The sequence below is a fragment of the Suricata suricatta genome, chromosome 11 (genome assembly GCF_006229205.1).
Source record: "Suricata suricatta isolate VVHF042 chromosome 11, meerkat_22Aug2017_6uvM2_HiC, whole genome shotgun sequence".
Lineage (NCBI taxonomy): Eukaryota > Metazoa > Chordata > Mammalia > Carnivora > Herpestidae > Suricata > Suricata suricatta.
In genome coordinates, this window is record NC_043710.1 from 105,792,999 (window position 1) to 105,819,454 (window position 26,456).

The 26,456-nt window shown below is 46.5% G+C and overlaps 1 protein-coding gene and 1 long non-coding RNA gene across 7 annotated transcripts in view; one reads left to right on the top strand and one right to left on the bottom strand.

The window, feature by feature from the left end:
• The window catches only part of CADM1 (cell adhesion molecule 1), a 319,286-nt gene that overhangs the window by 35,353 nt on the left and 257,477 nt on the right, over positions 1 to 26,456 (bottom strand). For all 6 annotated transcript variants that reach the window (XM_029956058.1, XM_029956057.1, XM_029956056.1 and 3 more), the window contains exons 3-7: positions 25,670 to 25,822; positions 19,127 to 19,264; positions 16,811 to 16,969; positions 4,464 to 4,563; positions 811 to 983 (exon numbers count right to left, since the gene is read on the bottom strand). In XM_029956058.1, the coding sequence (XP_029811918.1) occupies positions 811 to 983; positions 4,464 to 4,563; positions 16,811 to 16,969; positions 19,127 to 19,264; positions 25,670 to 25,822 (723 nt within the window). The remainder of the gene's footprint in view (positions 1 to 810; positions 984 to 4,463; positions 4,564 to 16,810; positions 16,970 to 19,126; positions 19,265 to 25,669; positions 25,823 to 26,456) is intronic.
• On the top strand, positions 16,721 to 17,864 carry LOC115305945. Its single transcript, XR_003915099.1, has 2 exons — positions 16,721 to 17,004; positions 17,156 to 17,864. It is a non-coding gene; the product is annotated as an uncharacterized LOC115305945 (long non-coding RNA).

The window sequence follows — 26,456 nt, forward strand, 5'->3', positions numbered from 1 at the left end:
TACTCGTTCTGGGTCACGTCAGTTCGGGACTGTGCTTCCTGGCATAAAACCAGCCGAGAGGCTCCAATTGGCCAGAAGAGACTCAACTTGTCATCTGAAGACTGGGGAGGCAGTGCGTTCGTCAACTAAACCGAGAATACTCATCATATACAAAATGGACGATTCGCTATAAATGGGAAAAAAGTTTAAAATGCCCAACACACGGATGTTCAATAATATTTGTTGGGTTAGAGAACGCAATTCCTAATATGCTCTCAAAACCCTGTAAGAAGATAGTCAGAAAACAGACAAATGAGAGAAAAATGCATTCGTGTCTAAAGGAGTAGCCATCAGTGGTTTGCGCAGCTACCAAGGACCTCATACGTGTGTTTTCCACGTATTGACTGGCTTGCAACGTCTTCCGGAATGGACTAACATCATGCTTGTGTTCATCAAGGCAGGAGAAAGCCTAGCTGAGGTATGGAAATACCACTGGGAATAAACTTTCTGAGCTAAATAGCCATTAATTGGGAAGGCTGAGGTTTGCAGTCATTCTTTCTAATATCATCTCCATTGCGTGTGCCTGAGGACACAGCTTTCCTACTCAGCATGACCGGGGACTGTGATCTAGCAGGAAATCCCCAAGATTAGAGGGAGAGGAGACAAGTCACAGCCCTCCCGGGGGCGGACCCCGGAGCCCACCTCGGGCCAGGCTTCTTTAAGTTCTTGGTTTTCAACCTGACCCAAAGCTCTGGGAGGGACGCCCAGCAGGGGCCACGTGGAAGCGAGTCGAGCAGTCTGGTAGCGTTCGATCTTTATCTTTCCACGTACCGTAAACATACAGCATATAATCCGAGTGCGCTTTCCCCACTATGTTGGAGGCCTCACAGCGGTACGTGCCGTTGTCTGTTTTGTTTAGGTTATTGATGAACAGGTTGGGCCCGGACAGGACGGCGTGTTGAGGCATTTCGTCATCGACTCGAACCCAGGTCACCATCACAGGCCTGCAGGGGAAGGAGGAGGAAGACAGGTGGCTTTAGTGTCTCCCACCAAGATGTCTGCGTCGGCTTGTCCCCCTCGAGCTGAATGAGTCACATGCACGGCGACACAATTAGAGACGGCCGCGGGAAGTGTTTTCAGCTCACAGAACTACAGCTGTGACGTCCCTCCCCCAAATCTGTTTGGAATATACTTTTTGCTCAACATTATCAGGTGATGAAAAACTCTCAATAGGACCACAAGCAGGAGCCTCATTATTTCTAGTTCATCTTTAACAAATCAGCAAATAAACCAATGGGCCCGATTTTGATGCCCCGCTGTGTGGTTTCACACCAATTCAGACAGGACAGAGCTCACCCGTGCTAATCATCTCATTAATTAGGGGGAAAAAATCCAATTCTTGGCTAGTGATACAAGCACTAATCTGATGGTTACTAATACACCAAGACCCTTGCTTAGAAACCAGTTGTGATCCTTAATGGATTTGGAGTTTTGCAAAAACAAATGGACTTTTTTTTAATATCCAAATACTGCCTTCTTTTCGCCTCTGTGTTGGAAAAACCAGCTCTATTCATTCTAGAAATATGCCGTCGCTTCCTTTGCCTGTAACCCCGGCTCATAACCTGCCCTCCTCAAACCCAGTCCCCCTTTTCTGCGTGTCCCTTAGCAAAACGTCTTGCTTTGCTGTCTCCCCAAGCCCCGCCCTCTGTGTGTGGCTCAAGGGTGAGGCTTCCGGGTCACGGAGGGGCACGTCTCCACACGGGCTCCTTATGGCACTTTTTCAGAGACATGTTGTACCATGTTTGGGGGCCTGGTGGCTCGGTCGGTTAAGCACACGACTTCAGTTCAGGTCATGATCTCACGGTTCATGAGTTCGAGCCCCTGCATCGAGCTCTGTGCTCTCTGCACGGAGCCTGTTTTGAGACCCTCTGTCTTTCTCTCTCTGCACCTCCCCATACCCCCCCCCCCAAATAAATAAAAAATAAATAAAGTACCACATTTGTGTCCATCAGGTAAAACCAAGTTTCACAAAATGTTCCAAAGCCAAAACTGCACACACACAGAGAATCTTTCGGACTCATTGACTCTGAAAGCTCCCATTCATCAAGACCTCTCCCTCAATCTCCTGTGAAATGAGGACCACAGGGAGGACTATGCCTGAAACTTTCATTTCATTTTTCTTTAAATTAAAAAAAATTAATGTTTATTTTTGAGAGGGAGAGAGAGAGAGAGAGAGAGAGAGAGAGCGAGCACAGGGGAGGGGCAGAAAGACAGGGAGGCACAGCGTCAGAAGCAGGCTCCGGGCTCTGAGCTGTCAGCACAGAGCCCGATGCAGGGCTCGAACTCCCAAGCTGTGAGATCATGACCTGAGCCGAAGTTGGCCGCTTAACCAACCGAGCCCCCCAGGCGACCACCCCCCCTCCGAACCCACAAACCGCGAGATCATGACCTGAGCTGAAGTCGGCTACTTAACTGACGGAGCCGCCCAGGCGCCCCTGAAACTTTCATTGTAAAGGAAGGGCACCGGAGACATGAGCACAGAAACACCTTCCTTTTGGTCCCTGCTGCCACCCCCGTGAGCGGTGACATGACCAAAGACCCGAGCTTAATGATGGACCAACACTCAAGTTCGCGCTGTCAAGTAGCATTCCAATTTTCAAATGGGATGTGAAGTTACAATTTTTCTTTAATTACACATGGGTTTGTCATCACGACCCAGTAAATTATTTAAAAATTAACACTGCATATGTCCCCCCCTTGCAGGCAATGGCAAAGGGGTCTGCCCGGCCGTCAGACCGAATGCCCTGCTGCTCTGGCAGCTGAAACAATCAGTGGGGGTAAGTGCTGAGAATATTCACACCATTTAATGGCAAGTTAAATTACCATTTTTATTGTATGCAATTTCTTGAGAAAATAAACAGGTGACATGTAGAAGGGGGAGCAGGGCAGTGCGCGCTGGCTCAGACAGCCGCACACCCACTCCGATTTGCGGAGGGGAACAGACAGGCACCCCCTCCCTGGCATAAACGTCCTGAAGGAAACGTGTAATTTACTGTCCTCTTGGCACCTTCAATTGAACGCAGTACCTTCTTCGGGGGAAAAATACAGAAACAAAATATAGGTAAGCAAAGCTGTATCCTGTAAATGGTTAATGTGGGGATACAGTGGCGAGTGGCCTGTGAGGATTTTGTTTTCCTCCATTGGACTGTTTTGGAGGGAAGATAAGCCACTAACGAACCACTAACTAAGGCATAATCCAGTTTACAAAAAGAAAGATCTGAATCTTTCGCAGTGTTCAAAGAGGAAGACCACTCTGCCAAGGAAGGAAAAGCAAAATAGAGCCAAGTCCACCTTCTATTTCCTGAAGGTCATCCCTAAAACCCCAAAGGGTTAGTAGAGACGGAAGCAGATTCTAGTCCATGAGAGGGAAGCGTAACACAGAAAGGGCTGAGTCCCCTGTTCTCTTGTCATGGATCACTTTTTAGCCGTACCGGGGACAGTGCTCCCCAGAGATCCCGGGGGAAGCTTCCTGAAGAGGCTCAGGGCGTGAGGACCGTGGTGGTGATGTTGGTTAGCGAGACTCCGAGAGGGACAGAGTCTCAGCCCAGGGACAGCAGAGGGAGCTCAGTGCTGTTTTCTGTTGGGGACCCCTCAGAGTGTGCGGGCTCCCCACCCCAACACTGACTCGTTCCGGCTCACGACGCCGTGAATTGTTTTCCTTCCCCTAAGAAACAGCTCAACACGACCTTCACTGTCCTGGAAGAGAGTCCCTCCTCTCCCCAGACCACACCGAATGAGGTGTAAAGGGGCCCGGCTACAGGGCTGAGAGGCGCTGCCAGGCTCTCTCTGATTCACCTGCATGCATTTGGCAGGGAAGCAATTTCCTTGTGCTTTTCAGTCAAATAAGAGCGTTAGTACGTTCTTTCTTTTACGCAATGGCGCGTCTGTGTTCCTCGAGAAAAGTTCTGGGACAATTCCTTGCCCACAAAAGTATTCCTAGGAGTCACTTTTACTTGAGGGAAAGAGAAGCAAAATTAAAGGTAAGGAAATTCATTTTCCAGCGGCCGCCCTAATCACAGCGGCTTGATTTCAGTCTGAAAACCGCTGCTCCAGCAGCTCAGATATTAACGCGGAAGGTGGCAGCTACGCCATTAGATGGTGGGCATACTAAAACTTTATTAGGATTATTTCTTTTGTGAGAGAAGATAGTTCTGACAATCACGTTGATGATAATAAAATAGAATTAGCTGAGATTTCCATCTTAGCTGGCATTTCATTTTTCTCCCACTCCTGATCGTTAAGAACCAACCACTGATATTTATTCCCCCTTTCACTGAATATTCCTTATTTTGAAAAAAAAAGAAAATCTCCCATCCTTTCCAGCAGGAGACAGGTGACAGGCTGGCGAGTTGTGAATGTACCTCTCCGTGTTGTGCCATTTACTGCTCATGACCCTCTAGCCAACCTTGGCCTTCAGAACTTACTGGGGCTTCCCGATGGCTTCACATGTTAACTCGAGCGCGTCCCCTTCCCGGGTTAGGCCTTGTAGAGGGTAAGTCATCTGAATATGCACTTGAGGCTTATCTGTGTGACAACAACACAAAGTATCATGTTTAGCAAATGATATCAGGCAAAAAAATCAGACTTGCGAGCTACCACAAACCCCACACCACCAGCACTCACGCCCCCCCTTTCCCGCCTTCACAAACATCCTCCTAATTAGTTAGTAATCCTGGCATTTGCTCAAATTAAATTGACTAATAACTCTAAGGAGTGAACCGCGAGTAGATAAGAGATTCATAAGCCAACCGCGCCACATCAAACGTTTCCTGTGAAATACATTTTGTTACATTGAAGTTTATCTCCGAACTCACTCAAGCTAAAGGAAACTCATTTGCCTTCATGCTGAGGTGAAGCCACAGATATTTGTGGTGCTCAGAATTGATATATTTTATCATATATCATATATTACTATGTGACAATATGTTGTGACAATGCATATTAATAAGTTTGCCTCTTCTATGCTCTTGGTTCCAAATGGGACACGCAGAACTTGTGAATTCGACTCAGACGGCCTGGAGAATAGAGAACTGGGAGGTCCTGGTCGTCCCCGTGAAGCTCTTCCATGTCTCAGCGTGCACACCCGGAAGGAAGGAGACTGACAGGTGCTGAGAGCCCATTACCGTGGGGACGGTCATCGGTGGTGGAATAGCCCCGTTTTAGGGATGAGAACACTGTGCCCAGAGGAGGAAGTAGCTAGTCCAAGGTCACAGAGACAACCTCACGAGAGCCAGTCCTGCGAATGGTGGGATAGTGGGTTCAAAACTACATTTTCCAACGGCCGCCCGTAATGAAAACCGACTACAGCATCCCAAGGCAGTCAAATACTTCCGTAAGTGCCACAGGTGTTTTTTTTATTTTATTAAACATTTTTTAATGTTTTATTTATTTTTGAGATCAAGAGAGAGTATGGGCAAGGGGGGGTGCAGAGAGAAAGGGAGACACAGAATCCTTAGCAAGCTCCAGGCTCTGAGCTGTCAGCACAGAGCCCGACGCAGGGCTCGAACCCACAAACCGTGAGATCAGGACCTGAGTTGAAGTCGGATGCTCAACCGACGGAGCCCCCCAGGCGCCCTGAAGCAGGTATTCTTGTATCGATTAGCTACTTAAAAACTGTTTGGGGTCTGTAGGGGGAGCCCTGAGTGACGGCAGGTGGGGGGCACAGGGAGCGAACCAACAGGGGTTGGGATTAATTGAGATACATACACAGATACATTTACAAATAAAACCTGAATGAGATGGGGAGGCTGGTTTTTTTTGTGGTTTTTTGTTTTTGTTTTTGTTTTTTTCTCTGCTGAACTAACAAGCTATTAATCCCTAAATCAGTTTTCTCATTTCATTCCGTGGCTCTGTAAATGTATATTTTTGGAAATGTACCCAGGAGTAATAAACGTGAGAGGGCAAGACATCACTTGGCTAAAAGGTCAAAACAATTTCCATAACTTTACTTTCTCAGACAATCACACCACCTAAACAACAGCCCCTTGGCCTTTTACCAGCAGTGCTTAGCTCATTAACATTCATCCTATGGGCCGGGAGAGAAATCAGAAATGCGGCAGGGCTCAAGCGATCTGAGCCGAACGCAGCTAACGAAGCGGCACAGCGGAGTCCTCTCTGGGGCGGCTGCCTTCCCATCACGGATCTTACGTCTCTGGAAACCGTGTGGCATGGCAAAGCTTTTAAGGGAGCCTTCCTGGGGCGCCTGGGTGGCTCAGTCGGTTGAGCGGCCAGCTTCGGCTCAGGTCAGATCTCATGTTTGTGGGTTCGAGCCCCACGTCGGGCTCTGTGCAGACAGCTAGCTCAGAGCCTGGAGCTGCTTCAGATTCTGTGTCTCCCTCTCTCTCTGACCCTCCCCCTCTCATGCTCTGTCTCTCTCTGTATCAAAAATAAATAAAACATTAAAAAAAATTTTAAGGGAGCCTTCCTGTACACCGGTGTGCCCTGCACGCCGTGAATCGGTAATGCTTTCTGGGAAGCTGGGTCACCTGCCGGAGGACAGAATTGAGAGCCCCGAAAGCCCAAGCTGCCCCTGCAACTCCCACGGCTCTAACCTTGGACTTGCTGGCAAAGGGAATGTTCGACAGCAGAATGGGGCGGAGGTTTCCGGGTACTGGTAACGGGCTGGGAAAGTAGTCCCTCAAGAAAGGCAGAGATACTCAGGGTAAACGGGATGACCTTGAGTGAGGACCGGGTGCTGGGCAGAGGCTCCTAGGCACCCGCCCCAAACAGCTGAAGCCCCCAGCTTACACTAAATACAGCAGCTGGGTGACATATGTGAGCTATTATTTTTGGTGGCATAGCCCATAAACAGAGCAGACTGGTAGAGTTTATTAAAAACAAAAGATAAAAAATATATATAATGGGGGCAGGTTTTGTTACTGAAAACACAGACGGCCAAAGACCTGCTCCCTCTACATTTCACACTCAGAAACAGCAGCACTTACGGGGTTCCTGGTGAGAAAACCTCTTTCATTCTTCCCCACAAACCTCTCCGGGCAAGGCTAAATTTAAAGCCCCAAATCTGGGCTGAAATGTACCATTTGCTTATAGGTTAATATCCGATCTTTGGAAGGACTACATTTTCCACGCACGGATGACTCCCGCCCATAAATTAAGAAGCAGGATGCCTGCTGGCCTAGGTGGGAGGTTTTTTTTTTTTGTTTTTTTGTTTTGGGTTTCCCCCCCTTGTGTAATTTACAAGCAAACAGAGAGGGTGTATTTTTCAGCCCAGTGCACTAAGCATTTTATCTGCTCAACTTCCATTAATAATAGAGAGTGTTGAAAATCTAATCCAGTTCTGTGTCTTTTCAGTACCACCGACTTTTAGTTAAATGCTTTTTTATGCTACTAATGGCTGTTTCCCAGTTGCCAATTACAGAAATTAGGAAGAACAAGCTAAGGATTTGCTATACCTGGAACTTCTATTAAAACACACACACACACACACACACACACACACACACACACAAACAACCATACAAAACCAAAGAAAATGCACCTTCAGTTTTGATAACTGATTTTCCCAATTTACTCAGGTTTCTTGGAGAAATATCTACCATCTACTTGTGGGTACAGTGGCCACGGTTACCTTAACAGCTAGCTGAAAAGGTAAACATTAATCTTGTTTGTATTGTACAGAAAAAACGCCGTCTTCTGTTGACACATGCAATATTTATAGGTACATTATCTGACTGTGGGGTAAGTGAGCTATCTCCATGCCCAGCCTATGAACCAAATAGAAAGTCTATGAGCCAAGATCTATGCCCTTCTTCTGCCCTGAAAGAGGAACTCTGTGCCCAGCAGGTGCGTTAGAAGCCCCGTGATTCCACTGGGCCCTCTCCAACTCAGGGATGCTCCATGTTCCCAGGAAAATGCGGACTACGGGTATGTCAAAATACCCAACAATCCAGATGGCGGACTGACTAGCCCAAAGCTCATCATTTATATTTTAATTATGTTCATAAATCAAATGTTATAACCCACCAAACCTTTTCTGAGACACCCAGACTCCAAGATTTATTTTTAAGTAATGAGGTAAGGCCCTGCACACTTTCTCGGTGATCCCTTTACACCTCGGTTGGTGTTGTGAGGCACATGGCTACCAGCCAGATGACACTTTCTGCCCAGGTGCAATAACTACCCAGAAATGCATGGCGCAGAATGGCTTAATGTCATTATAAAATGGAGCTTCTATATAAAAATAAGAAAAATAGTTAGGTCTGTGCACTTAGGGAATGTTAAAGTTATAGAGATGGCATCCCCAACAGCCAATCAATTAGGTCGAGGGATCTGAGGTTTTCATAATACACTGTAATTTTTAAAAACCCTATAAAAGACATCTAGCAAGACTCTTAGAGCAGGCAGAATTCGGTTCATCAGTCAAAGTCACACAGAGGGTTAAATACCAGGGGGGCAGCAGGTCATACTACAGTAGCAACCAATTAAAAAAATAATATGAGAAAGACATTCCAATTTGATGAGGCTTTCTTTAAATGGGCTTTGCTCTCTCCATAAAGGGAAAATATATATAAAAGGAAACCCTTAAAGAGGTTGGAATGGCTTGCTGGCAGATTACAATTGATTTCATGCCAGTCTGACCTTGCACCGCATTCTATGATCTTTCCAGAAGATGAAACTCGAGACTATAACCTGTACTTCTCCTTCCTATGTAAACGAAAAGTCATTGTCTCCTCTCTAGATCACAACATGAATGTATCGGGTTTTGAAATTAATTAATTAAAAAAAAAAAAGAGGTGCTTCGCAGTTTCCTTTTGCCTGGGAGGCCATCGCTCCAGAGTCCCAGTCAGGGGCGGGGCTGAGTGATAGGCCCGAGACTGATTATTACGGCGGGGACTCCCCACGCTCTCTCCCCCTAAGAATTTCTGCTTCAGGGAATGTGGGCGTCCCATGTCCTTGGGCGCTCTGACGGCCCCCGGGCTTGGGTGCAGATTTGCTTCTTCATGACCCTTCCTCAGCTTTCGTCCAATATTCTGAATAACCCTTCAGAGCGAGGCTGAGGATGCCCGTGGAGCAAACGCAGGGCCTAGGAGGAAGAGCTCAAGGGCAGCGAGGGCCCAGAGGTACCAGAATGGCCTGGGGGAAGTTTGGGTCCGCGCCTGCGCATCCAGCTGGGGAAGCATCAACCGGAGTCTGTCGATCATGGAGGATTACCGCAGTTTGGAGGAGCAGGACGACACAAAGATTAACCTGAGATTTGGTGAGTCTCACGGGTTTTGAGCTCAAGGCGAGAATCAGCCCCCACGGTCCGGCTGCCTGGATGGCTGGGAGAGGGCAGGAGGCACTGAGGGAGGACAGCATCTGGTGGCGCGAGGTGCCGGGCCTGGCTAGGGGACAGTCACAGCGAGCTTCCAGAGGACCTCCGCATCTCGCAAACGGTTTGCTTTCTAATGTCATAATACGTTCATGAATAATTTCCACTGCCATTTATTTTGTCTGTTTGCAAGGCGAAGGACCTCCCGCGGCTATGTCTGCAGTGGAGGCGGGGCGCGGGAACTGTACTTGCCCACTGTGCATGGGAGGAGTCCGTCCTGGTGGGAGGAGTCCATCCTGGTGGGAGGAGTCAGATATGGTGGGAAGTGTCCGTCCTGGCGGGAGGAGTCAGATCTGGTGGGAGTGGTCGGATCTGGTGGGAGGAGTCAGATCTGGTGGGAGTGGTCAGATCTGGGGGGAAGAGTCAGATCTTGTGGGAGGAGTCAGTCCTGGTGGAAGGAGTCAGGTCTGGTGGGAGGGGTCGGGCCTGGTGGGAGGAGTCCGTCCTGGTGGGAGGAGTCAGGTCTCGTGGGAGGATGGGCCGGAGATCAGAGGCCCCGCAGTGGCAGCAGAATGGCTCCTGCAACTTGGAAGTCGTTCTGTGGACACCGAAATTACTGTTTATCCAACAGAATCAAATTTTATTCAGTGATGTTTGCGACAGAAACTTGTTTTCAAGCACTTGCGAAAAGGGCTGCCCACTCGCACGGCACTCTTCCCCATCTTGGAGAAATCTCTAAAATTTGAAAGCGATCGCTGGGCAAGAAGAGCCTTCGAGCGTGATTATCTCCCCAAGAAGGTTAGCTCCGTGAGAAGAAAAGTGTTCGCTCTTTTGTATCCCGGGTACCCAGGATACACGCACGCGCAGTAGGGGCTCTCCATACTTGTTTACCAAGAACATGGATGAGTAAGAACATGGAGAAAGATACCACGGGGCAGGCACTCCTAGGCCAAGCTCTGCTACTCACTAAAAAGTGAGACTCAAATTATGAATACATCTTAGCCCTGTTACAGGATAAATTGAGCACACTAAAACCTTGGAGGGTTTATGTGAGCATGCCTTGATTCTAAAGGGGGACACCAAACTACAGAGAAGACAGGGAGACCAAGCAAGGGGCGTTATTTGACTGGTCGTGGCTGAAGCAGCTGCCTTGTTTGAGGAAAGCCCAGTTGGCTGTTCCTGATTGGCTGTGGCTTCAGTTTCATTTCTTTGGAGTGTGGGGACTTTAGCTCAGTTTGGAGTTGACCCCATAGGCTACCCAAGGCATTGGAGCCACCCTAGTCCTGTTTAATCCCTCCAACAGCCCTTAGCACAAAATAGAATCGTATTATTCTTTTGGAAGGTCAATCCAGCCCCGGAAATGTGAGGTTCAGTCCAGGTGTTCTGATTTCCTGCTTCGGTTTCACTACACATATATTTAGCATTTCTGGCATAGCTCGAGGTGGTCTCTTACGGGAAATCATAAAGGGTTATTTGACCACTGGTTTTAGATTTTCAGAGTTTTAACTTCACAACCATTTAACCTTCCCCAGAATCGAAATCTGACCTTGAGTTAAAAACCGTGAGGAGCACACATTAGACGACTACTTTCACCGTGGAAGTGTTCAATGTCCACAGCCACAGAGACACATCTTCCCCAAATACGTCAGGTCAGCCGGCCAGACCTTGGAAGACAGCCCTTTGTAAGAGGCCTCTGTCTACCGAGTGTGCCTTCAGAAGGTGGGGGTGATGGCTTGCTTTCTCGAAGGATCATGTTGTCCAGGTCTTGCTCATAATGCACTTGGCCTGACATTGACTCTTTTTTGAATGTCGGTCTCTCAGCGTCCTGCCCCCTCTGGTGCCACAGAATGCTCCAAGAACAAGCCACAGAGTCGATAATAACAGGAATTTGGCCCTGCCGCCGCTCTGTGACAATGCACAAAACAACAGCTGAGACATTCGCTTGAATCAGGGGGTCTCCTTGAGGAACAATAAATACCAGAACAACTTCCCTGAAACTCAGTCCGTTGCTTTAAAGAAATACAAGAAAGGGAGAGTGGGAGGAAGAAGGTATTCTGTTAAAAGATGAGACCGAAGATCAGAGAGGAACCGGCCCAGTCGGGAAACGCCAGCCATCAGGCTGTGAGGGATGCAGTCTGGGAACAGCATGGCGGCGGGGACCATAGATCCAGGAGCCGCCCTTGGAAACTGCGTCTCGCCCTCCACTCCGAGCAGGAAAGACTCTCCTATCTCCAGGTTTTTCTCCCTCCTCCACTGCAGGGCACTGTCGATACCAGAGAAACGTTTATTTTGGCACAGATAAAGAACAGCTTCTGATCATGCCCTCAATGCCCAATTTTCCCCCAATCAAGGGAATGAAAGAAGAAATCTAGCCTTCCCCGGACCCTAGATGCACAGGAATATGGATTTACAAACTATCTGCCTATAGGGAGTCAATAAAACTCATTTTGAAAATGATGCCTATGCGCCCGATGAACCATCAGATGATAATCAGAGGAGGGAAGTTATTCAAACATCCATTTCTAGAGTCTTTGTTTTCATTCTCCCTTTCAAAACTCATCTCAATTTCTCTTTCACGCGCACTCTCTCTCTCTCTCTCTCTCTCTTTTTTTTTTTTAACAAATATGCACAGACACAAAACCCTCACAAGATGAGGATTTTAAAGAGCAGGGCTGTGACGGGGGGATGCAAAAGACACACGGCAGCGACTCAGGAGCTGCGGATTCATCTCAGTCCAGAGTGAGGCTTTTCCCGCTTTGCACGGCGATCTGAATTCCACACTGAGGGTCACGGAGCCCCTTTGAATTGCCAGCTTACGTCGCTATGTGTTGCCACCTTGATGCTATTTAAACAGCTTCCTTTTAACGCGCAGACGGTGAACTGCTCTCCTTTAAACAGGCTTTTATTTGACAGGAGGACGTTCCTTCAGATCTGAAGCTCCACTAGCTGCGCCACGACTGTACACGCTCCGCTATAATCAACCGTGTTGTACATTCGAGCAACGCGACGTGTACATGGACACGCGGAAGGAAAAAAAACGCACAGAAAGAGTGTAGGGTCATATAGCTCAGAACGTTAGAAGGCAAAACTGTTCCGTGCCTCACATCTAAGGCAGGAGAGCTTTGAATGCCAGCCTCTGCGCATAATTATTTTCTGTTTTAACCATCTGACTGCGTGCGGCTGCGCATCCTTGCTGAGGCTCACGCTGAAGCGACGAAACCAAGAGCCCTACTGGATGTTCGTCATCCCCGGCAACGTTCCTAGGAGAAAACCTTATTAATGAGCTTGCAAACGAGCACCCAACAGGGAAATGTCACAAACAAGAGCGGCTAATGCCCCAGAAAATCAAATAACTGAACACTTGGCCGATTGTGGCGCCTTTCATATTTATGATAAAAAAGGGGAGGGGGGCCTTAATTCACTAATTCTGAAGGGGTCAACACCTTGCTGAACAAAACAACTCATTTGTTTATGTTCAGAAATCTCCAGATGATAAATTACATTGATGTTAATCACTTCAATGCAGACTACACAATTAATATCTGTACTCACCACAAACTTAAAGATTATTAAAAGTATGACAGCATACACATCTGGCTGATTTTTCACATAATTGGGCACACCAATTTCTCCGGGTACCACAAATAACGGTCCTAACAAACAAACACTGCGAGATTCTGTGTTCAATTAATTAGGACTTAAATCCACAAGACAAAAGCAATTCCTAGTTGCGGCTCAAGCCTGCTGTTCGGGGCAGTGTGGTGGCACTCCCTCTTACCCTCCTCCTTTCCCTGCCATATTTAAAGCAGGCTCTCCGGTGACGTGCGATGTAGGTTTTCATTACTTCCTTTCTTAAAAGTAATTTCTTAAAGGAACGTAATTTATATAGAATTCAAATCCATTATCTGCCATTTAACCCTGTTCATATCCTGATTAATATCAGACCAACGGGTGTCTTCGATGAGGTAGAAAAGGTTTCCATGAGGCGTCATGTAGCAAAACGGACCAGGACTGAACCAAGTGCGTACTATTTAATACCACTGCCATTAGGTCAGAGTTCCCCAACCGCGCAGTCATATGTACCCAGAGAAGAGCAATTCTTTACCGGAGGCTCACAGACAAGCTCAATAGTTAATGGTGATAACTGAGCGCTCGTAACTGATAATATAAGAAATTGTTTTAGGTACCAAGGAAAAGGACATTAAAAAATAATAGTTGTATATTTATTGTGATGCTTATTAAACAAAATAAGAAGTAAAACGCCTTATTTGATAGATATTTTTACACAGGTCTTTGTTAGGAAAAAGTGATAGTGATTAAAGGCAAATTCTTATTTTTATGTTGTTATTTTTTAAATATTTATTTTTTAGAGAGAGAGTGAGCGAGTGCTGGGGAGGGACAGAGCATCAGAAGCAGGCTCTGAGCCGTCAGCACACAGCCCGACCCGGGGCCGGCCTCACAAACAATGAGATCATGATCTGAGCCAAAGTCAGACGCTTAACCCACTGAGCCCCCCAGGCGCCCCTAGGTCTACGGGACTCTTAAAGGGCTTTTAAGAAGGTTAAGACCTGCTGACTCTAAGGGATTGAAAAATGAGGGTCTAATGCTACTCCTCACAGAATATCCAAAATAAGTCCACCTGCTGGCTGCGGAATCTCACGCAAACACCTCTTCTTTCTCACTGCCTTCAAGACACGGTGCTCCCTGTCTGCAGAGAGACGGGGGGGGGGGGGGGGGGGGGAACCACCTACGCCTGACAAAGCTTTGGCGCCCAGTGACTGCGTGCCTTAGGCTTCCGAGGAAGCAGGCCTTCCTGTTAGGACGGAACACCACTAGAGGCTGGAGTTGAGGAGGGGTAAGCTGGTGGGAAATGAGGTAGAGAATTCCAGCCGTGTTTGAAGGGGTCACCGACGGAATCCCTAGCTGACTCCCCCACGTCAGCCATCAGCAACGCCTTCCAGGATGGGGGGCAGTGAACCGTCAGGGGCCTTTCTTGAGCACAGAGTCTTATTTAGGATGCCAAACCAGACCTTAAATTCCCGTTCAGGTTCCTATAATGGTTGATAACTCTTAACCTCTTACGCAAAAAGACTTTGTTTTTATACACATTCCCAAAAATGAAGGATAAAAAATTGAATACCTGTGTGGCTCCCTTTGGATAATAAAAAGACAACAACAACAACAAACAAACAAAAGCTCATATCCAGTCTCCCAAATAAGGGTGCCATGTCAGAGTTCAAAAGTGATTGACAGGTATGTCTTTGTCTTTGGGAGGCACTGGTCACCCCCCGGGAGGAGGTACACCAAATGGATCAGTCGATCAAATGGATTAGATAGGGAGCCCTCTGCCTTTTCTCAGAAGGACAAACCTCTCCTGAATCTACAGAACACAGAAGACAGAGACACTCTGGGGACCCGGAAAGAGTTTCGGGGTGGGGCCTGGGTGAACGTGTACTCAGGTTTCACAAAGGAGCTAATGTATTATTAAAGCTAATGGGCCCCTACAAGGAAAGTTAATGGATATTAAGTTTGCTTAAATGAATTACATATTAACAAAGTCACAAGAAATCTACTATCTGCCAATTTAGATAATATCTGATCATTTCTGTTTTCCCATTATAGGGACATTACACCACAATAGTTTTAGTGATAGGAAAATTATAAGCATGAGGCCCATAATGAAGCTACATAATGAAGGAGATGAGATGAATTAACAAGAAAAACCTGCATTATGTAATGTTAAATTGAGCCCAACTCACAGAGTAGAAAAAGGAGGAGAATGAGGTTGGTGTCTCAGAAGCGACTTGTCACACCTTTTCCCCGCCCCCGTTTGTCGCAGGCAATTCAAACATGTGATGGAGACTGTAGTGGGCTGAATGCTGGCCCCCAAAGGAGAGGCCCGCTTCCTAACCCCGGAGCCCGCAACCATGACCTTACTTGGAAAAAGAGGTCTTTGCGGGCGTAATCAAGTTCAGGATCGGGAGAGGAGACCATTCTGGATAAGAAGGGAGGGCACGCACTCCCACACAGAGTCTTAGGAGACACACAGAGAAGAGAAGGCTGAGTCAAGGCGACCCCAAGAGACTGGAAAGACGCAGTCACAGATCAGGGAATATCGGGCCCCCAGACGCCAGAAAGCACAAGGAAGCCTTTGCTCCTAGAGCCTTTTGAGGGAGCGGCCCTGTCTACAGCCGATTTTAGACGTCTGTCCTCTAGACCCATGAGAGAATAAGCTTGTTATTTAAGCCACCAAGTTTGCAGTCATGTATTATAATGGCTCTAGCAAATTAATGGACTTCGTAGGTGGTAATGTTTTGCGTCTATCAGACCCGCAGTCGCTGCCTTTCCAACCAAACCCTTGCACCATTTCCACTGTGCACACGCAAACATCACCTGCAAGGTTTTCAGAGGCCTGTCAGTTACAGAAGTTTTCTGATTAAAAAAAAAAACAACTGAGAGTTGGCTACGCAGCGGCGACGTCGCTGCAAGGCTAGCTTTGTGCAGACAACATTTTGGCAGCGGGAGCGTCCAGAGAGAGACTAAGGACAGCGTCCTCAGATCATCGGGCACAGCGAGGAGACAGCCTCAGTCCCCCCGATCTGGCTGCTATTGATGAGGCCACTGAGGCCGTTGCACCGATCCCAAGGAGTACCGCTTTTAAGCTCATTGCTACACTTTAAGCTAAAGATGGAAGAGGACGTGCAATTTAAAACAGAATGCTGATGCGGAATGGGAATCAAAGCCCCCTATAAAAAAAACCAGTACGTCTGCTGGGGCTAAGAAAGAGGGAGGGGTTTCCCTGGGTTGTAAAGTTCCCAAAGGAGTGATTGTAGTCAATATTCATGAAATGCAATTGATGAAGTCATGTGGTAGAACAGATTGGAATCATTTTAAAGTTTTGCATTTGGGTTAAATGTAGGATTTTGAACATCCTCATTGGCACTGTATAATATGGCAGCGTTTCGGTAAATGAATCCTTTGATTATTTTCCTACTAGGACAAGGAGCTGTAAACTCCATGCTGTACAAAACATATGTATTCAACACACGGCTTCTGAAGGTTTCTAGGCAACTGCTCCTCTGGCCCTGAGCGCAAATACTCGGGCACTGCAGTGGTTGGAACCTGTGTGTCCCGCCTCCCCAAATCCGTCCGGTGGAATTCCAGTGCTCTCTGGGGCGGTCTGCGGAGGCGGGGCCTTTGGGACGCTTCAGGTCCTGGGGGTGGAGCCTCACGAATGGGATCAGTGCCCTTGGACCTTGGAAATGAGGTCACCCCCCCACACCAGCCCCCAGAGCTCTGGCCGCTTCCTCCACATGAGGGCACAGGTGGCTGTGGGCCAGGAAGACGCCTTTCTGGCCAACAGAACCAGGCTGGTGCACCCGCATCTTGGACTCTCCGGCCTCAGGAACTGGGAGAGACAAAGTACCGTTGCTCGTAAGTCGCGCGCCGTCCCCGGCCCTTGGCTACGGCGGCCCCAAACGCTCCGAGACAGGTACTCACACTGTACTTCGAGGTACCGCTGCGTCTGCAAGTTTCCGGGGACGGCGGGGTGCTCCACCTGGCAGATCACCGGCACCCCGTCATCCTCCTTGTGAACCTTCAGCATCAGCTGGCTCGTCACAGTGTACATGTCTGACCACTCCTCCACCTCCGACTTGCCTGGGGGACGCAGAAAACACCAAGAAATCAGTCCCGTGAGTTCCAGCACCATTTTTATATATTCCCCACTTCTCCCCGCCCCCCTCCATCGCTATTTTAACAAAGATGATGGAAGTCACTTGGGACAGGGTACGCTGTGGGTAGATAATGGATAAAATGATAACTTCCTACTTTTCAACCTTGCAGGAGAGTATGCAAGTTACATTTCAACCCTGCATGATATATACTATTTTTATTTAAATAGATGACATATGTGTCGTCTAGCTTGATACCTCCCACAAAAAGGCAGCCGAAAGTTGAACCACGGTGCCGTCTGACTGCCGACGTTGGTCTGGAGGAGGAAGAGAGAAGCGCTTTCCACCCCTACGACCATGTGAACTTGAAACTGAAGGCTGTCATGCAGTTCCAAACTTCCAGGACATCATCCAAATCCCCCGAAGTAATCCAGTCAGGAGCAGAGATATAAGCAACCCCCGTGCCCACCCCCATCCGCAACAATCGCGTCGGAGAGTGACTACATGGATTTACATAATGGAAATTGTAACTGAAATGTTTAAACGCTGAGACTCTGGAAGACCACAGAAAACGCAGCGGCTGTGGGTAGCAAAGTAAGACACAGGCTTCGGGCCAGATGGGAGACACGTCCAAGAACACCCAGAGAAGGAGGGAGGAGGCTTCCGGATGGGATGAATAAGCCAAGGTGGCCCCTTTCCTGACCTCCGCACTCCCCGGGACACGGCGCGCCATTAACTTTCTTTTAATGTTTTGTACTTAGGGTACACATTTAATGGCTCAATTCACTTAGAAAAGCAGAGGGGAAATGAGAAACTCCTTCCTTCCAAAACCATACCTAGGAAATAGGAGATTAAAACAGAGCAAGCTTTTTGAAACTTAAGCCGTTATATATAGATTTATCTGTTTCTGGATATAGATTTTTAGATCCTCTTTCTAAAAGGGCTTATTCTTTTCTTCCTGGCACTCCTGATTTATTTAACAAGCACATACAGAGTACTTACCTTGGCCAAGATACCAGCTACAAGCTACAAGCTTTACAAACCTTCACTCATTTCATCTTCCTAAGAATCCCGTAAAATCTGCAATATTAATATCCCCATTTTAGCAGAAATTGCGGCGCATGGCTGGCATTTCTGTCAAATGACCAGAGGACATTAGCCCATGGGGACTACTTGCGAGGTGGCCTTGAAAAGGGATAAGAATGCCGACATTTGGGGCGCCCGGGTGGCTCAGTCGGTTGAGCATCTGACTTTGGCTCGGGTCATGATCTCACGGTTCGTGGGTTCGAGCCCTGCGTCGGGCTCTGTGCTGACAGCTCAGAGCCTGGAGCCTGTCTCAGATTCTGTACCTCCCTCTCTCTCTGACTCTCCCCTGCTTGCGCTGTCTCTCTGTCTCTCAAAAATAAATTAAAAATATTTTAAAAAAAGAAAGAATGGTGACATATACCTATAATTCAGGACAACTGACACCTAAAAGGCTGACCTAGGGGACGGGTGGGGGCCAGGGCGACGCCGGAGGTGGCAGTTGTTCGTGGGCTCTGCCTGGGCTGCCATCCCAAACCAGGAACTTGGCAACGGAACGGGCTGATGAAATGGGCAGCTGAAGTACAGGTGCCGCGAGCAAAGGGGCTGCAGATTCACAATGAGGAGAAAATGCTCAGTCCACTTGGCAAGGCGTCCCTGCGGGAAAGCACACGGCCCCACGAGCGCACAGTGCGCTAAGGCGTGATAGAATGAACTGGAGTTCAGGATGAAAAATGTTACAGACTTTTTTTTTTCCCAAATGTACAACCTGAGAATTGGGGTTCTGACCCACCCTGGGTCACAGGATAAATGGAGAAACTGAGTTCAGGGATACCTCTAACAGTAGTTCTTCCCGGCTTAACGTCCTGATTTCTAAGTCTAGTTCTTTCTGAGCATCTATCCAGGAACACCCATCACCACAAACCCTCAAACCACAGGAGGGGGATATGCATTAGATTCAACAAAACGCCCTTAGGCTTTGGCTTCAGACACAGTTAGTAATTGACTTAAACGACACTTAAATGGAGATTTTTGTTTTAGGGGCGTGGTTTGCATTTGTCTTGAATTTCCACAAAGGGAGCCGCCCTGCGGCATCGGGTGCCGGGCAGCCCGGCCTCACCTTTCAGCTCCTTGTTGCCCTTGAACCACCTGATGGTGGTGGCCGGCTTGCTGGCCATGGCGGTGCAGTTGACTTCAATCTCCTCGCCTTCCACCGCGGTGTCTTTCTGGATATCGATCATCAGATTGCGTGGTGGGACTACAAATTAAACATGTGCGCTTTTTAAACACAGGATCCATTTCTGCACATAGCCTTTTCATTAGAAACTAGCACCGCTGCCATCAAGAAGAGGAGACAAATAATGGACATTCCTGATGGGAATTTAAAACAAACTGCTACCAGAGGGGCAAAAAGAAGGACAAAGTCATCATCAAGTGAAGTGAATCATGCACGAGCTGTTCACTTAGAATTTCTCTCCTAAAGTTGCCTTATTAACAACGCTCCTTCTCCTATCCCCCTAGGTTATCAGTGACCAAGCTATGACAATGTAGGCATCAGATTAGTTGTCCATCAGCTATTAGAAAACTGACCAGAAAGTAGATACAGAAGTAAGCCGAGTACACACTAATGAAATTATCATCCTTATCTGGAAGGATCTGAAAGGACTATTTCTCCTTGAACTCAACCCTTCGATCTCAATCTTCATATAAATGATTCCAAAGACATCCAGCTTTGGAATCAAAGCCCTGGACTCCCTTAAAAGAATCACTCACCCTAAATATACACAGAAAAATTGTGCCTCGGAACCAGTTCCGTTCTGTTAAAAATATTCAGAGAGCACCGGAACACAATCATGGCCTCCAATGGATGGCGTAGTGATAAAATTCATTGGCTAGCAAGATGCAATAGTATAGGAAATACCAGTTAATTTGCAGTGATTTTTCCATGTTCTCAAATCTAATGCTCCAGATTTTAGAAAGCAAAGGTGAACAAGACTGTTAGTGCTTACAAGTCAGTTTTATACATCAGATTAAAGTCGCTCTTTTTAAAACGGATTAAGCATGTGGAATAAGATGGTCAGGATAAAGTGTTTTAGGGCTACAGGGCTTAACATCAAACCGTATATACGATGACGGGGCGGTGAAGAAATAAGTTGTCTTGTCTGGAGCTGAGTTGGCAGTGAAACTTTGCATAAGGTGCAACCTTTCCTCAAGACTGAGCTTCTTGAAATAAAAATCAGTAAGAATATTGAATTCAGTAGAGTGAATCGAAGACTATGTGCTCTGACCACCATGAATAAGCAAAGACAGTTCTGAGACTTATGATTAATAAGTTTCTCAACTCAGAAGAGAAACAAGAAATTAAATATGTATAAACATGCCATCCCGATGATCAAGTTGAATAATAAATCTCTGATACCGCTTCAATAAATTATGGGATTAAACCACGTATTTGGGATTTCCAACTGTTCTAGCCCAGTGTAAAATTCTGTGTACGGGAAGATTTTTACACTGAACTGAAGCCCTTACAATTTCCTACTGAGAATGACGGGAAAGGAAACAGACATGTTGCGTATGTTTCTCAGCAAGACAGCGGGTAGGGGTGTGTGTGGAGGGGTAACTATTAGAGCAAAACCAGGCCTCTCCTTTGTTCCCTGTGCAAGAGGAAAAGAACACATTTACTCCACTGGATGTGTTATCCTAGTGATATGGCCCAAATGAGCAGTTAAACATGACCAAGGACTATCCTTGCTGACAAAAAAAAAAAAAATAATGAGCAGAAAGAGAGAAGTCTAACATCCAATTCGGAATTGCACATCTGCCAGCGTTTTAAGAGACACAGCAAAGCAGTGACAAAAGCAAATGGACGACTCCAGCTAGCTATTTCCTTAACGGAGATATTCTTGCCGGATGACAATCAGGATGGTTATGGATTTTCATCACGCACCTAGATGGCTGATAGAGAATACACAGAGAGACGGGATGTTTAGGACCAACGAACACTATCCGATTCTAAGTGCGGTATCATAAGGGTATTGAAACAAAAGGCTATTGTTAGAGCAAATGTCGGAGGAAAGGGCTGCCCAAGCCTACAGACAATAAGATCTCCGTGAGCTACGAGGAACAGAGTAAGAGGCGCAAAGATAAAACCACCAAAGAGTAAAAGATGCGGGGCTGTCCCCCCACAAATGGAGAATCAAAGTTAAATAAGAATTCGTGTCAAGTTTCAGACAAACTAAAAGTAATTTCTGGGGTGGCCGAATGTGATGATTCCCAAAGAGAGAGGTAATCGAAGAGACACTCCTCAGTTTAAGGAAATTCGAACTGGGGAGCGGAGGCCCTAGGAAAGCAGGTCTCTTCCACAGTGACAAAGAGGACAAAGACCTAACGTTCTCTTTCTTGGAAGTCACTGTAAAATGGAGTCAGCTTGACTCCAGCTTGCGTGCATAACTCCGTGCAGAAAAACCTTACGGCTCGCTCTGTGGTAACCCAGAAATCCTGATGGGAAGAGATCCAGGAAGAGTTAAGAGGCCGCAGCACGAACCACTGTCAGGTTTCAATGGCACCCAGCCTCCAGCCCAGGCGGAGATGGTCATGGAGACGATGGCGTGCCCTTTCCACGTTACCGATCATGTCTGCTGGTCCAAAGGAAGGAGACGGAACAGGGCACGGTATAAATGAGGCCGGAGGCATACTTACCAAATGCCTCTTAGATTTTGTTTGGAGTCTGATAACCTGACCAGCAGCAAAGAGACCCTCATCTGGATTACCTACTGTTGGGCTTCGTCCATGCTAAGTCTTCCTCTTCTGCGGCAGACTCACCATGAAGCTCCCTCACCCTTCAGGGGGACACAGTGCTATCTGCTAGGGTTATCTTCCTGAAGAGCTGACGTCACCTAACCGCATGGAGAAGTAAACATGTGGAAATTTCCCCCAAGTCTTGGAAAATGGAACTGGTGCAGAAGAATAAAGAACTCGTTTATTGAGAAGGGCATCCTGAGAGTGGAGGGATTTTTTATTTTTCCCCAAGTCCACACTGTTCGCAAGGTTGCGGCCAGGATTTCTGACTTTACTAATATGAGAAGAAGAAACAGTCGAGTATGGTGGAGGCTGTGTGGTTTACAAACATAAAATCAAATTTGATAATGTGAGTCCTAATGGTTTATTGAGATCAGTTATAAAGGTGACTTCTCTCGATTTTTTTTTCAAGAGCTTTGGAAGAAAGCTTTGGAAAATATAAATGAGGTGATATAACTGTTTCTGAAAAAAAGGGGCAGGGCAAGAAAAACTTTAGGTTTATTTTGCTCTATGAATTGTCCCGTTTTCCCTTTAACTCCATGCTGTCTACTCTAATACAAAAGTGGTTAGTAAAGTATAAAAATCCATTTATACAAAAAATGAATTAAAACTGCTACTAACCAGAGAATACAGTTATACATGCTCCGCTAAACAGACACATTTAGTAAAAACTGCCTGCAGCCATTAATGAAAATAACCAAAGACGTATGTAAGGAGGTGCATACAGATGAAAACCTGAATGAAAATCACAGAAGGGACGTACTAGAAAATAGCACAGAAATGTCAAGGTTCTCCTTAGCTAACCTCAAATCTATATGAGTGCTCATTATAAACATTAACGCCTACAACATTAAAAAAAAAATTCAGCAATATCAAGATGAGGCCCACGTTAATTACAGCCAAAGAGGAGTCTTCAAGCTGATCAGTATGTGAAATCTTGCTCGAAAACCCTTTAAAATAATTAGGTTCTTCTGTTCCTGGAATCTTAAGAGTGAACACTAATCTTAAAAGGACAGGACTGTAATAATATTAGCTACTATTATCGGTAACTATATTTACCTTAAAGCAGTGTATTCTATTTCTCGTGCCACGGTTTCCCTGAATACCGGTATAAAGAGAGTCCAGCACTGCGAAAGGCCAGAACTCACCAAGTGTAAGGACTGAATGGATATCCTACATGGCACCCAAATGCTTGCAAAGTATCATCGGAGAGTTTTCAGTTTTTACACGGATAAGATAATACTCATAAGTGGTAACTAACAAACCACCATCTCCGAGTCTTAGAATTATGCTGAAGGTTTTCTTGAATGCTTCCAAACACTAATAGGCACATGCGCTAAAATAAGCATCTTCCATCCACCGAGAAGGTTGACAGCTGTGTAAGTGTATATACGGAGTCCTTTTCAGAGAACCACAGATAGAAACGAAGACGCTAATAGATCACTCTTCATTAGAATATCTGAACATTCTAAACCTTAGGAAAAAGGTTTGAATACACGAGTATCAGTGGAAATTGTCAGATTTTGGAATATGAAAGCCTCAAACACTGATGACAATTTCACTCCGTCAAAGAATCCTAGAGTCAATTCAATGGCAAGAATATTAAATGAATCCGTAATATCTGCGGGAAGAGCATCTCCCAGGATTACTTGCAAGTATGTTTAAGGGAGTGCTTCCATACAATACAAGCAGGAATCTATCTAGAATAATCAGACCTCCAGCGGGATCACAGGCATAAACGCCTCTCAAAAGTCTAGTGCTGTCACGCTGACTCCCAACCACGGGGCATGTTCGGTCAAACTGTCCCAATCCAGTGCGTCTGAGAACAAATGCACCGGATCCCGGAAACTGACAGGCAGTAACTGCTTGCCCGTGGCCCGCTATGCTCCTGAAAACAAAAGATGTGCACCTCTGGGGGGAAAGCTTGAAACGGCAGCATTCAGGATTTTATTAAAAACAACCTAGGCTAGAAGACACGAAGGGCGTGAGTCTGTTTCAAAGTCGGTGATTCTAGACTCTTACCCGTGTCCTTTGTAAGTGGGGCAGATGGCTAATCTCTGTTACTGTCATTTCTTCCTGTGAAGAAGTCATATTTAAAGGGATACACAGAAAAATATCCTGAAAATTCAAGATGCTGCAGGTTTATTCCATCCTAGTGCTGCTACTCTTGTGGAGAGGCCGTAAACGATGGCGGGTCAATGGGTGGCTGGTCAGTTTGGAGTCTGTGCAGCCAATGACTTACTCTGATAAGCAAACAGTAAGTTTTCAAATACTTCTGAAGAACAAGGTGGACAGAAAACTTCAAGTGCATGTATGTGATTTTGCAAGACACCAAAACAGTCATCCCTTTCACACTTATTTCTCCCAGTCTCAGATGGATTAATGCTAAAATTAAAGACAGGCATGTGCCTCTGAAGGCCATCTACCATTAAACACAGACCACATTAGAAACTGCATGGCCAGGGGGCCCCTGGGCGGCTCAGTCGGTGAAGCGTCCGACTTGGGCTCAGGTCATGATCTCACGGTTCGTGGGTTCGAGCCCCACATCAGGCTCTGTGCTGACAACTAGCTCAGAGCTTGGAGCCTGTCTTCAGATTCTGTCTCCCTCTCTCTCTGCCCCTCTCCGCTCATGCTCTGTCTTTCTTGGTCTCAAAAATAAATAAAACATTAAAAAAAAAGAAAAAGAAAAGAAACTGCATATCCTGATGCAAACCATGACTTTCTCAGATCTGTTCCTCTTACTGAGAACATATATCTAAGTGCTAGGGACATGTTTTAGTTTAATGAATAAAAAAATTAGTTTCCCTTTTACAGCTGTGTTTAAACAAAGAAATGGGGAGCAGCTCAATGCGTAAACCCATAAATACATATATGTTCACACGCACCAAGCACAAACGTCCTTCATATTTATCTTTCCTCCTAGTCTTCATATCATTACACCAGAAAGCTGCACTCTGACGCCTCAAATAGACTTTGATTCATGATCTTTCTGAAGGTGTAAATCAGAGATCCTGCCTCATGTTACAGTGAACGTCCTTGAACACTCAGCTTCCAAAATCTGCATCAGCTGGTGTTACGTCCTGGTGTACAGGTCTGTCTAAAAGGTGACTAACTCAGGCCACCTTCAGCACGGTTGTCTGCTGACCGCATCAAAATATAAATATGGAAACTTAGCTACTGGGAATTTCCTGAACATCACAGTCTGGAGATTGTAACTGAAGACATTCAACTCACGAGAAGTATCCTTCGCAGCCTGTCCACAGCCCTTACTTATTCCCAGCCTTCTCTCCCTAGAAGCTCTTAATTCTTTTATGTCCAGCGGTTGCAATTTGTGGCCAAGGATGTGTTCATGGGGTGTGACTTTTACAGCATAATCTAGAGTATAAGCAATACACAAAGCACTGAGTAAGCCACAGATAAGGAGATCAACAATTTTAAATGAGATGTAACTCAGAAGGAAAAATCATCAAGCGGACTTTGTATCCGCTCTGCCATGGGGTGGAGATGCGGTAGCCCGTCTCCTTTCCTGAATAGAAGGAAAACAAGATCCTGGTAGTTAGAAGCAATGACATTGCATGTGGTGAGGGATTCATTGGAGGGCTCTAAATTCTCCTGATTTTTCCTTCTGAAGTTGAGGCTTGGAGCCCCAGAACAGGTGGAATCTCTAAAGACCGCTGATGGCCGTTCCTTAGAGTGTTCGGTAAAACAGGCTATTTTTTAAATTCAGCAAGATGGGTGGTGATTCGTCCTCAAACAGGCTTGGACAGCGACATTAACCATTAACCTTTTCCTTGCTGCTGGAAGCTCTCGCTAGTAAGGGCCACCCCCTCCCCACCTCCCGGAACGCGCCCCATGGGTCTCTTACCCAGCACTGTGATCGTGGTGTAGCTTTCCTGGGGGGGGTCCGTGTAGAGCTGGCAAAAGTATCTTCCTTCATCCGAAATCGAGACGTTTGTCAGCGACACTTTGAGTTCACTGCTAGAAAAATTCAGCAACTGAAACCTGCTGTCCTTCAGAGCTGCAGGACAAAACACAAGAGGAAGTGAGGGATTAGGAGGAAGAGGACGGCCGTCCATTTTCCTTAACTCGGGGAGGAGGAACTCAGGTGACTGGAAAGGCCGCTACGGAGTAGAAAAAGCGAGTCAGTCTTTGTGCACACTTCTTCATGCTTCTTGACTTCCTGTTCTGGGCTTCAGTGATAACTGTATGGGGACAGACAACTTTGTCCAAAAGGAGAGTGACACACATGAGGCCTGTGAGTGCACGCGCACACACACACACACACATACACGCACACGTTCCTTACTGTTGTTTCAGCACCTGCTCATAAATCGTGTCAGATTTTCTATTGGAGCAACATGGAAACAGAAGAAGGGCAGGCTGTGAGGACCCTCTGGGCACGGAGAGTTCAGGGAGTAGGACCTACTCCTCTTGAAACAAAGGTGGTTCCAAATTATGAACCCCAAAAAACCATTATTAGTAATTTCAAAAAAAAGGAAGTAACTAAAAAAAATCTTTATAGCAAAACAATCCCATTTCACTTGGAGGTATCTTCGTATTTGGTACGGTTGGAAGTGAAGGTTCCCGAAGTCCGCGACCCAAGACAGCACACAGAGGTAAGGCAGGCGATGAGTCACCACAAAAGTAATGTA